Source organism: Labrus bergylta, chromosome 4 (genome assembly GCF_963930695.1).
Source record: "Labrus bergylta chromosome 4, fLabBer1.1, whole genome shotgun sequence".
NCBI lineage: Eukaryota > Metazoa > Chordata > Actinopteri > Labriformes > Labridae > Labrus > Labrus bergylta.
Window position 1 is genome coordinate 22,704,281 of NC_089198.1, and position 12,037 is coordinate 22,716,317.

At 39.3% G+C, this 12,037-nt stretch overlaps 2 protein-coding genes and 1 long non-coding RNA gene across 4 annotated transcripts in view; all 3 read right to left on the reverse strand.

Moving 5' to 3' along the window:
* Positions 1–32: 32 nt before the first annotated feature.
* On the reverse strand, positions 33–2,279 carry LOC109985238 (insulin-like growth factor-binding protein 1). Its single transcript, XM_020635501.3, has 4 exons — positions 1,865–2,279; positions 1,520–1,662; positions 1,198–1,326; positions 33–1,082 (listed from the first exon to the last, which is right to left on the reverse strand). The coding sequence occupies exons 1-4, from the start codon at positions 2,208–2,210 to the stop codon at positions 957–959; spliced, it is 744 nt and encodes a 247-aa protein (XP_020491157.2). The 5' UTR covers positions 2,211–2,279; the 3' UTR covers positions 33–956.
* Positions 2,280–3,894: 1,615 nt separating this feature from the next.
* Positions 3,895–4,990, reverse strand: LOC136178892 (uncharacterized). The gene is made up of 4 exons (XR_010666194.1): positions 4,915–4,990; positions 4,413–4,808; positions 4,219–4,317; positions 3,895–4,112 (listed from the first exon to the last, which is right to left on the reverse strand). It is a non-coding gene; the product is annotated as an uncharacterized lncRNA (long non-coding RNA).
* A 1,073-nt stretch (positions 4,991–6,063) lies between these two features.
* The window catches only part of LOC109985061 (adenylate cyclase type 1-like), a 42,620-nt gene continuing 36,646 nt past the window's right edge, over positions 6,064–12,037 (reverse strand). The window contains exons 13-20 of one of the 2 annotated variants that reach the window (XM_065954098.1): positions 11,085–11,347; positions 10,189–10,315; positions 9,589–9,750; positions 9,348–9,494; positions 9,157–9,255; positions 8,922–9,036; positions 8,711–8,835; positions 6,064–8,128 (exon numbers count right to left, since the gene is read on the reverse strand). In XM_065954098.1, coding sequence (XP_065810170.1) covers positions 7,715–8,128; positions 8,711–8,835; positions 8,922–9,036; positions 9,157–9,255; positions 9,348–9,494; positions 9,589–9,750; positions 10,189–10,315; positions 11,085–11,347 — 1,452 coding nt within the window. In that variant the 3' untranslated portion in view covers positions 6,064–7,714. The remainder of the gene's footprint in view (positions 8,129–8,710; positions 8,836–8,921; positions 9,037–9,156; positions 9,256–9,347; positions 9,495–9,588; positions 9,751–10,188; positions 10,316–11,084; positions 11,348–12,037) is intronic. The other variant, XM_020635291.3, reaches the window with a different exon arrangement.

Sequence of the window (12,037 nt, forward strand, 5' to 3'; positions counted from 1 at the left end):
TATTGCAATGAGAAAAGTAATTTAAGCATGACTTCATCATGATAACACTTTAATTGGGTGCACATCCACAGGATTACAGAAACATGGAACATTGTTTCCCCAAAACAATAATGGAATAGCAGCATTCCTGGCAAATAGCATTCAGCAGTAATTCTGTTCACTGCACAAGAGCTCAGTAGCAAAAAAAAAAAAACAGCATAAATATACAAGTGAATCATAATAAATACCTGAATAAATGATAGAATAAGTCAAAACAGACAAATAAAAGAGTCCTTAATATGAGAAAGCTGTAGCTGAAGAGAGCCTTCAGCGATCCTGTGCTGAACCTGTGGACCTGTAGAGGTAGACAAATGCAGAAAAAAAACAGTCCCAAACCTCATGGTGGCCTGGATGAGTCTTGATATGTTTGTGCTTGGCCACCGTGTACATACTTGTGGCCCTTTAAGTATTTCCCCCCCAATACCCATTGAGGAAACGCCAACGGAGATACATTCAGACAATGTCAACATGTTGAATGAATGAGCGGCTGTGTTGTGTCTTGCAGTGAGCAGCTCCAGTTTTGAATGAATTTAAAAAAAAACTGATCCTGAAGACTCTGAAATGGGCTTGGCAGAGCTGCGGACTTGTGGTTGTGAGCAGTGGAGTTATTCAGAAACACAAATGTATACAGTGTTGCCCTATTTACAATCAAAAAAATAGGCAAACATATAAAATATCTAAAAACGACAAATGGTTAGTTTGAATATACAAGCACTGAATAAATAAGTCTTGATACATACATAAAAGGAGAGGAAGTTTTCACCTCTGAAATAGGATATTAGATTTAGTGTGAATGAGTGTGTTTTCGTAAAATGAGGTCAACTCATCAGATTTTTTTTTTTTTTTCTTTGTTTTTGTCTTGATTTGTTTGTGTATGAGTCTGTGTTTGTTTATGAGCAATCAAAAGTGTCCATCCTTTAGTGACTAACTTCTTGATGACACTCTGAGTCATCGAGAAAGTCACTGGATCCTGGGATCTTCTTCCCATTCCAGGAAGAGACACACCAGCAGCGAGCCGGCGGTCCAGTCAGAGATGACTCACACTGAAAGAGAAATGGGGACGGTTAACCACAGGAATAAATCACCCAGTGGTTTAGGATGAATCTCTTTCAACAGGTGGGCGGAATTTAATTTTCTGAGGAATCCAGCGATTCTCACCTGTTTGGGTTTGTAGAAGCCGTACTTGTCACAGTTAGGGAGGTAAAAAGTAGTGAACCTCTCTCCTAGTGTCTGCTGAGAGCTCGCTATCATGTCAAGAGCAGCATGCAGTTCAATGTGACAGGGACCCTGTGCAAAAGACAAACAGGCAACAGTGAGAACTACACAAACGTGTAAAGAGACCCAGCATGTATTTAATGCCAAATATATCCATCCCCATTATCTCTAAATATATTTCCTTATAAGCAAGTGCTCCCTCTAGTGGAAGGAAGCCAGATTACTTTGAATCATTTTCACTAGTCAGGTTTCCCCCCCACCTTACCTCTTGAACCAGTTTGTTGCGGATGGCATTGATCTTCGCTTTGAAACTCTCTTGCCCTTCAGCGGTGTCTTGGTGATCAAGAGGAAGGTTGAGACCCAGCAGGTAGTGCAGGGAGCCTTGTTCAGGAGCTCCATCTGCTTCATCTGTAATGGTTACATCAATTATTTAATGCTGACAATTAATCTTTGGTCTGAAAACCTAAAAGAAATATGTTGTTTTTTTAACATTGTCCAACATCTATTCCTTATGCCTAATGGTTCTTTGTGCTTTTTGTCGTTTTAAGATCTTAAAAGTAGTAAACATTAACAAATTAGACTCAAGGGAAAGAGATGAAACTCAGATTACCTTGGCTCAGGTTTTCAGTGCAGACCCCCTGTCCTCTGGTCAGTGCGTGCAGCGGTCTGGCCTCACCAGGCCTGGGAGTGCAGCGAAGACCCTCACCACAGTGGGCTGTGTGCACCCCACAGGACGCTCCTCTCTCCAGGGCGCAGGCCATGCAGCAGCCACAGCCAGGCTCCCTCAGCACCTGCTTGCAGTCTGCTGGGATGGCAGGACAGTCGTTCAGTTTGTCCTGCGAACACACGGCACAGCGGATAGGCTCCGGTCCCAACACCGGGGATGAGCTCACCACAGCCAAGATAGCCAGAGCAACTGCTGCCACTAATCTCAGTTTCTCACATAATCCAGACATCTCTAGTCCTTGTGTAGATAACTTCTTCCTTTTGGATTGCTCAGTTCAAGTGTAGTTTTCCTTCTAAACTCCTTTCTCTGAGCCAGCAATATTTATACGAGGTCCGGCCTCTAGAGGTGTTAATGATTGACACGCCAACTAGGTATATAAAATATTTTTGACAAAGTCGCTTTAAACCATGGATGACCCTGCTTGACGTGCGTAGATCCAGTTTCACAAGGTCTGTTGTCAATATTGACTTTGGAACATAAAGTGATTGAACATCAAAACAACCCTGTTTTTGAACAACCAATTTACTGATCTCTGTCTTTACATAAGGTTATGAAAACAATTACATGGATGCTGCTTTTGGAAGAACTGTGTCAATTAGGTGGTAATAGATAACACCTAGAATAAGTAATAATCCATATAGTTATAGGCCATGATTTAATGACCGGTGATTCAATACCTCTGATTGTTATTTTGTTAAGTTATGTCAACAGATTGTTTTCTAACTTAAACCCTGTTTGTTCCTCTTATCAGGCAGACAGATAAACGAGATCATTCGCCTTTAGCATTGCATAACCCTAGCATTATGGATCCCTCTGGCTGAATCATAACATGTTTGTGTGGAGAAAGACAGTAGTAAATGGTTGTTTCATTAGTGTAGTATTATGTAGTATAACTATATGTATGTCTGCCAAATACCTCCACTTACTATTTACACAATAACACCACTCATGCAATGTACTCCATATGACTCCAAGCTCTTCCTTTTGTAACTGTTGTTTGTTTTTGCTTTTAAGCAGAGAATGGATATCGAAGAATATAATTTAAAATAGATCACGATGAACAAATAGTATGAGACTAATTTGGGTGCTATATGGTGGTGGTGAGAAGATGGTTTGAACTGTGAGAAACTAAATTTACAACATTCAGCATACAGAAAAACTGATATAAATTGATAGGTTCAGGAGTATTTAAATTGTGGAATATATATTCTGAAAGAACTAGTGCATGTTTGAGGTAAACTTAGCTTTATTGATTCCATTTTACACAGCTTATAGTATCACTTAATTAGTAATGAGAAGCAATTACTTATATATAAATATAATATTGTATATTTCTTAAATCAATGGAAAATACATTTTAAACATGTGTTTAAGAATGCCTTAAGTTTTATCTCCATGGCGATGGTATCCTAGGACAGATATAGATATCAAGTCTGTGTTCATAAAGTTTTTCAAGAGCTTTATTCTTGTTTATATTTTCACAGCTCAATTTCCAAAAACTTCAAAAAAATAAAATAAAAATCATAACCAAAACCTGACTGTAAATGAAAAACCTCAAACATAACCCCTTACCCATTGCCCTCCTAAAGTTCAATAAACTACTATCTGTGCGTGGTGTGTACCTATGTGATGTTGTTTGAAGAGAAAGCTTTGGCCTCTGAAATAATACTGTACACTGCATTCAAATCAAAGAACACCCACTAAGAAAGGTCAAAGGGTTCATGTTCAAGGTGTTGGGAGGAACTGGATTTTTCATGAATACTAGTGCTAGTGCTAGTGATTTATTAATTACATGCCTGATGTATGTCAAGGTTAATAAAGTGCAAACACATGCCCCTGAATTGCCTTTCAATTGTACATATCTTGTTCTTATATTGTTTATTTGTGGATAACCAAAAACGAGAAACTGTGGCTTTCACGTTGTACATGGACTTTAATCCCTGGCAGTGCCAACCATGATAATCCGTCAAGAGATTGTTCTACATTCGGTGCTCCACAAAGAGGTCATTGATCACCGTGCCCAACATGTTTCGCGCTCACCTTGTGATGAGCATTACTCAACCACCAGCTGGTGTGCTGTTGCCTCTTCGATGTTTACCATCAAGTTAACCAGCCACTGAGGAAAGGGCTCCTGCTTGGAGATATTATTAAGGACTTTTATGAGGAAAAAAAAAAACTACAATATAACCTGTATTATTCAAGTAAAAAGGAAATGATGGCTTAAAACAAACACCCACTTTTTGAGAAGCTTTCCTTGTCCTTTTGCGCCCTGTCTTCTTCCGAGCAGACGGTTTAGGTGCTGCAAAAACTTGATGTCTGTGTTTTTGCCAATTGATCTTAGAGACCATAAATCAAAAGAGCATTATCTTTTCCCCCCATTTGTATTGTTTGTTGTCTAATATATAATGTTGAATAATCAAAAATGTCTTACCTTTATACTCAGCTCACCACTACTGGACCTCTCTTCATTTCTTAATCTTGCCTGCCTAGGTTTGGTAGAATCATTAAATAAATCCACTGAAGTTGTGCTTGGATTGGACTCGGTGAAATGCTCCATTTCCTCCTGAAGATTGCTGGTAGATGGCTTTTCTAAATAACTCTCTGAATTGCTGAGGGAATGAGGTAGTCGCCTAGGTCTCAGGGCCCTAATATAAACAGCTTGTTCATCTTCTTCACTCTGGTCTTCTTCCGTTACCTCCTGAGTCTCCATACCTTCTTTTATTTGAACATATTCTTTCTCTTCTCCTGTTTCGCCTCTCTCGATTTCCTCCTCTGGCTCGGTCTCTTCCTGCATGGTCTCCAGATGTCGCCTTTGTTCCATCATGTTCTTTACACAAAGAACAGAGTTGCCACAATTTAAGAGATTTGAACAGACGTTTTTATTAATGACTAAAGATAGCATCTGCATGAGCCAAAAGTCGATTTTTACTTACCGTTTGCTTCTGAATGTCCATTTAGCTGGCTAATGACCTAGCTTTCATGTCATGTAAATATCCTGCAGTGTCAGGCTTTAATTAGTTGATCATTGAAATCAGGTGTTAAAGCTGAACTACACAGAGATGACAGGTGGAGGTGGATATCATTTTTGACACAAGAGGAGAAGAAGAAGGCAATGTAACCAGAGAAAAATGATCTATTGAATCAAATAAGTGTAATGTACTTGTACTTATTGTTGTTTTTTTATTAGTAACAAATTATTTTAATGAGTCACCAACTTAAGATATAAAGTTCAGTTTACTTGTCATGAGGAGAAATACTCAGCAAAGTGACCACGGCATTATGTAAGTTAAAAGAAAAGGGCTTAGTACTTTGGGGTCTCTAAAATCAAATTAGATGTCAAATCAAATGTCAGAATTTAATTTACTCATCTGAGCCTGTTTAGCCCTTGTGACATGATGTGGGAGTTGTGTGTGTTCACCTTAGATTCCCTTTATTGCTTAATGTCAACTGTAGCTGGGAGTAAGGCAACTTGACCACAAAGGTGAAACTGTAACAACAGCTGCACTATTTAAGTTTTTTTACACACTTCAAAATGAAATTACATCTGATTTCAAGTTATTCAAAACTATTTCATTCTTAATTAAATTACTTCCACAGCTTTACTGTCCTAAAAAAAAAAAAAAAGGTGCAAGCACAATGTTTGTTGACTTAACTGTTGCACTGAGTGAACCTGCAACCATGTGTACACTAACACTGGCTAAACAAATTTGGTTCCCACTCAGTGTTTGGGACATGGTAACATTCATCTGGCTATGGGAGTACACTGAGAGACATTTTCCTATATATTTGTTTCCATGCAAAGTGAAACTGTTAACTTTAAGAGCCATGAAATAAAATGTGATTGATTCCATTTTTAAGTGGAGAACTAACACAGAAGACTGCCCATAAAGATGTATGTGTTATCCATTTAACATTTGATATGCTACATGCACATATTGATGTTTGGTGGCCTCATAGTTCTCATACATAAAAATCAACAAACATCACCATTTACCATTTCATCCTAGTCCACAATCCTTAACACCTATGTGTTTTGTGTGTCAGCAGCTACACATTTATACCGATATTTACAGCCTTACTCATTTGTTATTTTATACACCAATATTGTCTTTATTACAAAATATTCAAATAAACCAACTTTACACTGTACAAGATACAACATAGTTTGCAGTTTTTGGCTATTTACAAAAAGGTATGCTCTGCATATCAAAGTGTATATATCTAAAAAGGCAGGTTGCAATCACTGTAAGCTTATTTAATAAGGCAAAAACTTGAAACATGATGAAATTACACTTTTGCAGATAAAGTGAAAGTTCTATGATGCTAAAGATACAGGCTATAAAGATATCTGAAGCGCCTCACATTTCTGAAACTGTATTTGAGGAAAGAGACGTGCCAAAGCTTACATTTTATGAGGAATTCCCAAAATGAAGCTCGAGTTTATCAAAGAAGCTGGAGTATAGTGATAAATGTCTGCAAGACGACAGTATAGCTGGATGATGCACCAAAGCTTCTGTTGCCTCAAGAGATGTGTCAATGTACATGGAGCATTTGAAAGGCATTGGCTAAAGGACTACATTGTGCATTTGTAGAAGCTGTGTGCTTATTGTTTGTGCCTGTATGTGATTTCCTCTCTGTTGATGTATGCGTTCCTGGATTTCCACATGTATGTTTGCACCTACATAAGGGTGTATTAGTCCTTTATGCAATGTTAATCATACTTTGTCACTAATCCAGTTTGGCTTTAATTTATTTCATAGCAGCACTACAACTAGAAATACTTTGAGGACTAAACACCTTCCTTTGCTCCATTCATCAGCCTTTAATGCAATATTAAATTAAACCCTCATGAATAATTGCAGTTCAGGTACATTTCTCTCTGTTAAAAAGTCACTTTTAAAGTTGTTTGAAGACGTCCCACGTACAAAATGTGTCCAAGAATACTGCAACATTTTCTCTCTCTCTCTCTCTCGCTGTGTTGTGTGATGAGGCAACATAAGCTGTAACACTAAAGATCTAATGAAAGCTCAATACTTTGGTTTTATTTCAACAGGAGTACTGTAACTATGGCTGTCAACAATTCAAAAGTCATGCACTATTGAATGTAAATATGTCATAAAAAGCCAGTTTCATCCAATGAGCTCCAAGAATTTAAAAAAAGGACTTTGTGCTGTTTTCGTTACAATTCAGAATTGACCACACATGCTTACACCCACTCACAAATACACGCATGCATGCTTACATACACCAACAAAATAAAAACACAATTTCTTCTGTAGATAATGCAATGTTTCCTTGGCATATTCAGAAAGACAGTGCAAAAGCAATAGCAAGATCAGTCTTTTTCTGGATATTAATTTCCCAAACCCCCTTGTACATGGAGCATGTTCTATAAAACAAAGATGCACATTACTGTAAACCTGGATCTGTGGGAACCCAGGAACACCACAAACTGCATCATCTGGAAAAAAGATGTTAAAAAGATGACTCTTGATTCCGGGTGTCTTTCTTCTTCTCACCTTTTCCCTCACACAGTTAAACACTCCTTAGAGCTGCTATGATTGTCTGCATCATCATGTTATTTCTCAGAATATTCATATCCTGAACGAGCATGTCCTGGTTGGTACCAGTGGCTAGGATTTAAAGGAGAACCGGGACAGCCCTGTCTCCTCTAGGCCTCAGACCAGGGATTTCTTTCCTTTCTTCCTTAAATTTTTTTGGTCTTGTCCTTTTTTACACTGACACATCTGCAACAGCCCCAATCTCAATCCCTGTAACCTCTACGTCCTCTTCCTCGTCCTCCTCACCCACTGCGGGCACGCAGGATGAAGGAAGGCATGTCGCTTGGCTGTTGCTGCTGTTGGCAGCGTTAATCTGCATGTTGCTGCCCATGCTGGCATAAGCAGCAAGGCTAGCGGATGAGGAGACGCTCCCCAGTTTGGTCGGGACACTAGTCTTGCCACAGGAATGGATCCGACGCGCCAGGCTGGCGGAACGCACCACTGAGGAAGTGGTTACAGTGCCCACGCCCTGAACCTTCCCCTCCAGGAAGTAGGTCAGCATCTCACCTTTACCCTTGACACTCACTTTGCCACGGCACACCAGGTCGTAGTTGGTATTTAGTAGGCGATAGACCTCTTCAGTCACCTGTATCAAACAACAAAGAAATATATTCATTATTGACATAATCTATGTTGGAAAATATTGAACTCTTCATCAGGGTTCAACAAAGCTCAATCAAACATCAAATTAAAATCCTTTGAATCACTTGGTCTTCTGTATGAAATTATATTGTATGGGTGTCAATATGGCATCATGCTTCACAGTAAAAAAAAACTACACAATTTTTGCATCAAAAAATGTCAAACTTGAGGTACTGGGCCATGTTCCACTACTCGTCTCTGTTATGAAACAATGAATAGATATTGCAGATTGGACACTCTGCTGAAGGGCCTATTTCAGTGCCAAAGCAAACAGGAGATTTCCAAAGGGTCAAACACAGCAGGTTACCCGTGTAGTCAAGTTCAACTACATTTTTGAAAGTTAAAACTAAAAGTTTTGAGTGAACTTCACTGAAAAGGGTCAGCTCAGGACTTGACCAACTTATAAGCTAATGCAACCTTTACAACTGAAGTATATATATATATAGTTGTTTTCCTATGTCAGTAAATCAAATTAACCTCATCTGAAAAGTGTCTTTAGATTAATATTGCAAAGTGTGTTGGATACCTGTATCTTCCCTGGTACTCCAGTACTGTCCATCCTGCTGGCCACATTAACTGTGTTCCCCCAGATGTCATACTGAGGTCGCCTTGCGCCAATCACCCCTGCGACCACTGGACCAACATTGATACCTACACAAACAAAGGAAAATGTTAAATAAATACAAAACCCTCTCATTTGTAGTTGTATCATAGTAGGATTACAAGTTTACACTCACCCACTCTCAAAACAAACTCATTGTATGACTGGTAGTTGATTTCATCCAAAACATCAAACATCTCGATGGCGTAGTCCGCTATTGTGCTCAAATGGTCATAAACTGATTTTTTGGCCTAAAGGGGATACGGTCACCAATCAGTTAGAATCTGTTTAAAATGATCCTTCATATTATCTTCATTGCAACGAGCTATGTATTCATACATGTGCTAACAGAAAAACAAGGGTCATGTCACCTTGGTACCAATGGTCGGGACAAGGCCCACTGCTGCCATGTATGTACTTCCAATGGTTTTGATTTTCTCTATGTCTTTGTAGCATTCCTTATCCATGAGCTGCAAACCATTTACATTCAAATAAACACACAAAGCAACAAACCTCCAAGAAGTTAATGTTGAAAGTCAGCAGAAAAAAAAAACAAACCCACCTCATCAAAGTCAGCGATGATCTCATTCAGAAGTCTGAGGCACTCCACTCCCATGTTGTTACCATCCAGCTCGATGTAGAAATCATTGAAGTTAGGGATCGAGGCGAACAGCACACCCACCTGTGCGTATGATTGATAGTAGAGATCCTAATAGAAAAAGAAAGAGCACAGAAAAGGGATAATTCAGGTCCTTTGATGACTTACTCAGACGTTATTTTTGGTTTTCTGCCTGTTTATCTACCTGTTTGTCTGTCTGTCTGTCTGCGTGTCTATTAGCGAGGCTCACCATGTTCCTGGGGTTTGACAACAGGAAGTGTTGAGCCACGTGTGCGGGCAGAAGATTGAAGAGAATCCTCCGATTGTCCAGCTTGACTTTCTCCATGCCGTCTCTTTCCTCTTCGGCCTGTCAGCAAATGAAGCAAAGAGCAAATAAACAGATGCAGCCTTAAATTGAACATTTTCACCACTTGGGGTCAGTATAAAACTTCACAAGCCTTCCTACATGGCCTGTATTTGCATTCTGTATGGACTTGGAGTTTAACAAGCAGCAAGTGCTTCAAATTCACAAATTGCACAACACTTTCAGTCCCACTATGCCCTATAGTTGTGCCAAAAGACATAAATCTAAATGAAGCCTTTTACCATCATATTTACCGAAAAAAAGACAGCAAAAATGTACAAATCCACTGAACATAACTCAACAGTTTACTTGTTTCAAAGATCAAATGTCACCATTCATACAGTACACTTTGTCTACTTTGTTTGTTCTGTTTTAAACTTGTGTTTTGATCATTAGATTTAAATCTCTGTCACAGACACACTGATACACACACTTCCTGACCTGCACAGCCCAAAGGAAGTCCAAGCGTAGTTTGAGGTCAAGTTGCCTGGAGTGGAGGGCCAGGGCACTGACAAAGAGCAACAGAGACAGGATGGGCTCATAGCCCCAGATGTGGGAGGACTCCCCACTGTGGAAGAGACCAACACACACGTCAGCACTGGACTGGACCACACACAAAACTACACATGAGAAGTTGAATGGACCCCCCACAGTGCAGAGAGTATTTTTAAGTATAGTTTTAAGAAATAATTAAAAATGTATATATTTTTTTCATAGGGAACATCAACACAAAATTGTACTAACGAAATTTTCAACAATTCAAAATTATATTATTGACTGATGCATTATGTGCATCTCAACAAAGTATGTTTTTCAGTTACAATTCTTTCTCTGAATAATTGTAAGAAATTCAACATAACCACTTTTCAGGGACACGTTTATTTTCAGAGCTCCAATGAAATTGGCTGGGCCCCTCTGTACAGCTACTGTCATCCAGCCCACAGTGTCCTTTCAGGCTTCTGATTTGGAACTAATGAGCACATGTGCTGCCCTGAAAGGATGGAAAATGAAAGAGCATGTGGGCTGCAGACAAGCAAAAGACTCCTCCACTCACATTTATCTCAGTACATGTACAGTAAATGTTCTCCCAAACTCCTGGTTATCTGCTCTCTCTAAAACAAACACAGAAACCTTTTTCTGGACATTCACAGCCAAACACTTCGCCTCTGCTACTCGAATGATGCACAATCATAAGTAGATCAGGGGACTCTTACTTTAAGCTCTGATAAGATGTTTGCTGTTGTCATACATGTATGTATGTCAGGGACAGAAATAAAAAAAATATGCAAAAGAAGTGCTTTGCATGACTGTTTCTGTAGTGCGGCGTGAACCCTCACCCTGCTGTCTTGCGAAAGCCACTGAGTTCCAGCACGGTGATGTACAGCACCCCCAGAAGCAGCATTAGCGCCATCTTTGGCAGCCAGGAGACCCGCAGGAAAAGTGCCAGGGTAAGTGTTCCCACCACACAAGACAGAAAGGCGTATCGGGCACCGTCACAAGGCAGCTCTGCCATGGTGTGGTTGGCGCCGCCGTCCGCATCGATGATGATGATGGAACTGTTGGTATTGGCACTACCCCACAACCAGGGCATACAGCCCACCTGACAGAGGCGAAACAAGAAGATAAATGGTCATGAAGATAGCCGGATACTTAAGAGGAATTTTTCAGTGGTACTTTTACAAAAAAAGAAAGAACTAGTGATCCATTTTCAACCCTTTCTCCTGCGGTTTTGATCTTGGAAAGGGGGGCAAAAAGGTTTCGCAACATTATCCATGTTTATTATTTTTTCTTCATCAGTGAAAAAGGTGGGGGTTATAAAAGTTTGGCCAAGTTGGCAAAAGAGTTTTGTAAGATAATTTCTCTAATCACCCTGTATGGAAAAATATATTTGAACTGGTTAAAGAAAGGTTGCTGAGGTAATCTTTCTTTGTTACCGTTTTCACCTGTGATATGGATGGAAAGGTAGTTTTATTAGGTGAAAAGCAGAAGTGTCTTAACTATTATAATTTTTTTTTTTGTCCGTGAAAAAAGGTGAGGAGAATTATCACAGTTTCAGAAATGTCTGTGAATGTTCTCAGTCATTTGGGTCGTGGTTATTCAAATAAACTGGACTTGGTAAACGTTCTTAAAGACGTTTCACCTCTTTTTTTGCGAGGCTTCTTTTCTGACAAAGGTTTAAATCTCTTGAACGACATCAACCGAGTTTAGTTATCTTTTACATTAAGCCAAGTAGGTAGTGTTTCAGGGCTCTTTTTTAAAAAGAGTTTGTTGTTGTGATATTCATTTCAGC

Excerpts from the sequence above, each read along its gene's own strand:
- LOC109985238 (XM_020635501.3), bottom strand. The coding sequence starts at position 2,210 with ATGTCTGGATTATGTGAGAAACTGAGATTAGTGGCAGCAGTTGCTCTG. Across the intron at positions 1,663-1,864 it reads CACTGAAAACCTGAGCCAAG|ATGAAGCAGATGGAGCTCCT; the intron begins GTAATCTGAGTT and ends TAACCATTACAG. Across the intron at positions 1,327-1,519 it reads GCAACAAACTGGTTCAAGAG|GGTCCCTGTCACATTGAACT; the intron begins GTAAGGTGGGGG and ends TCTTTTGCACAG.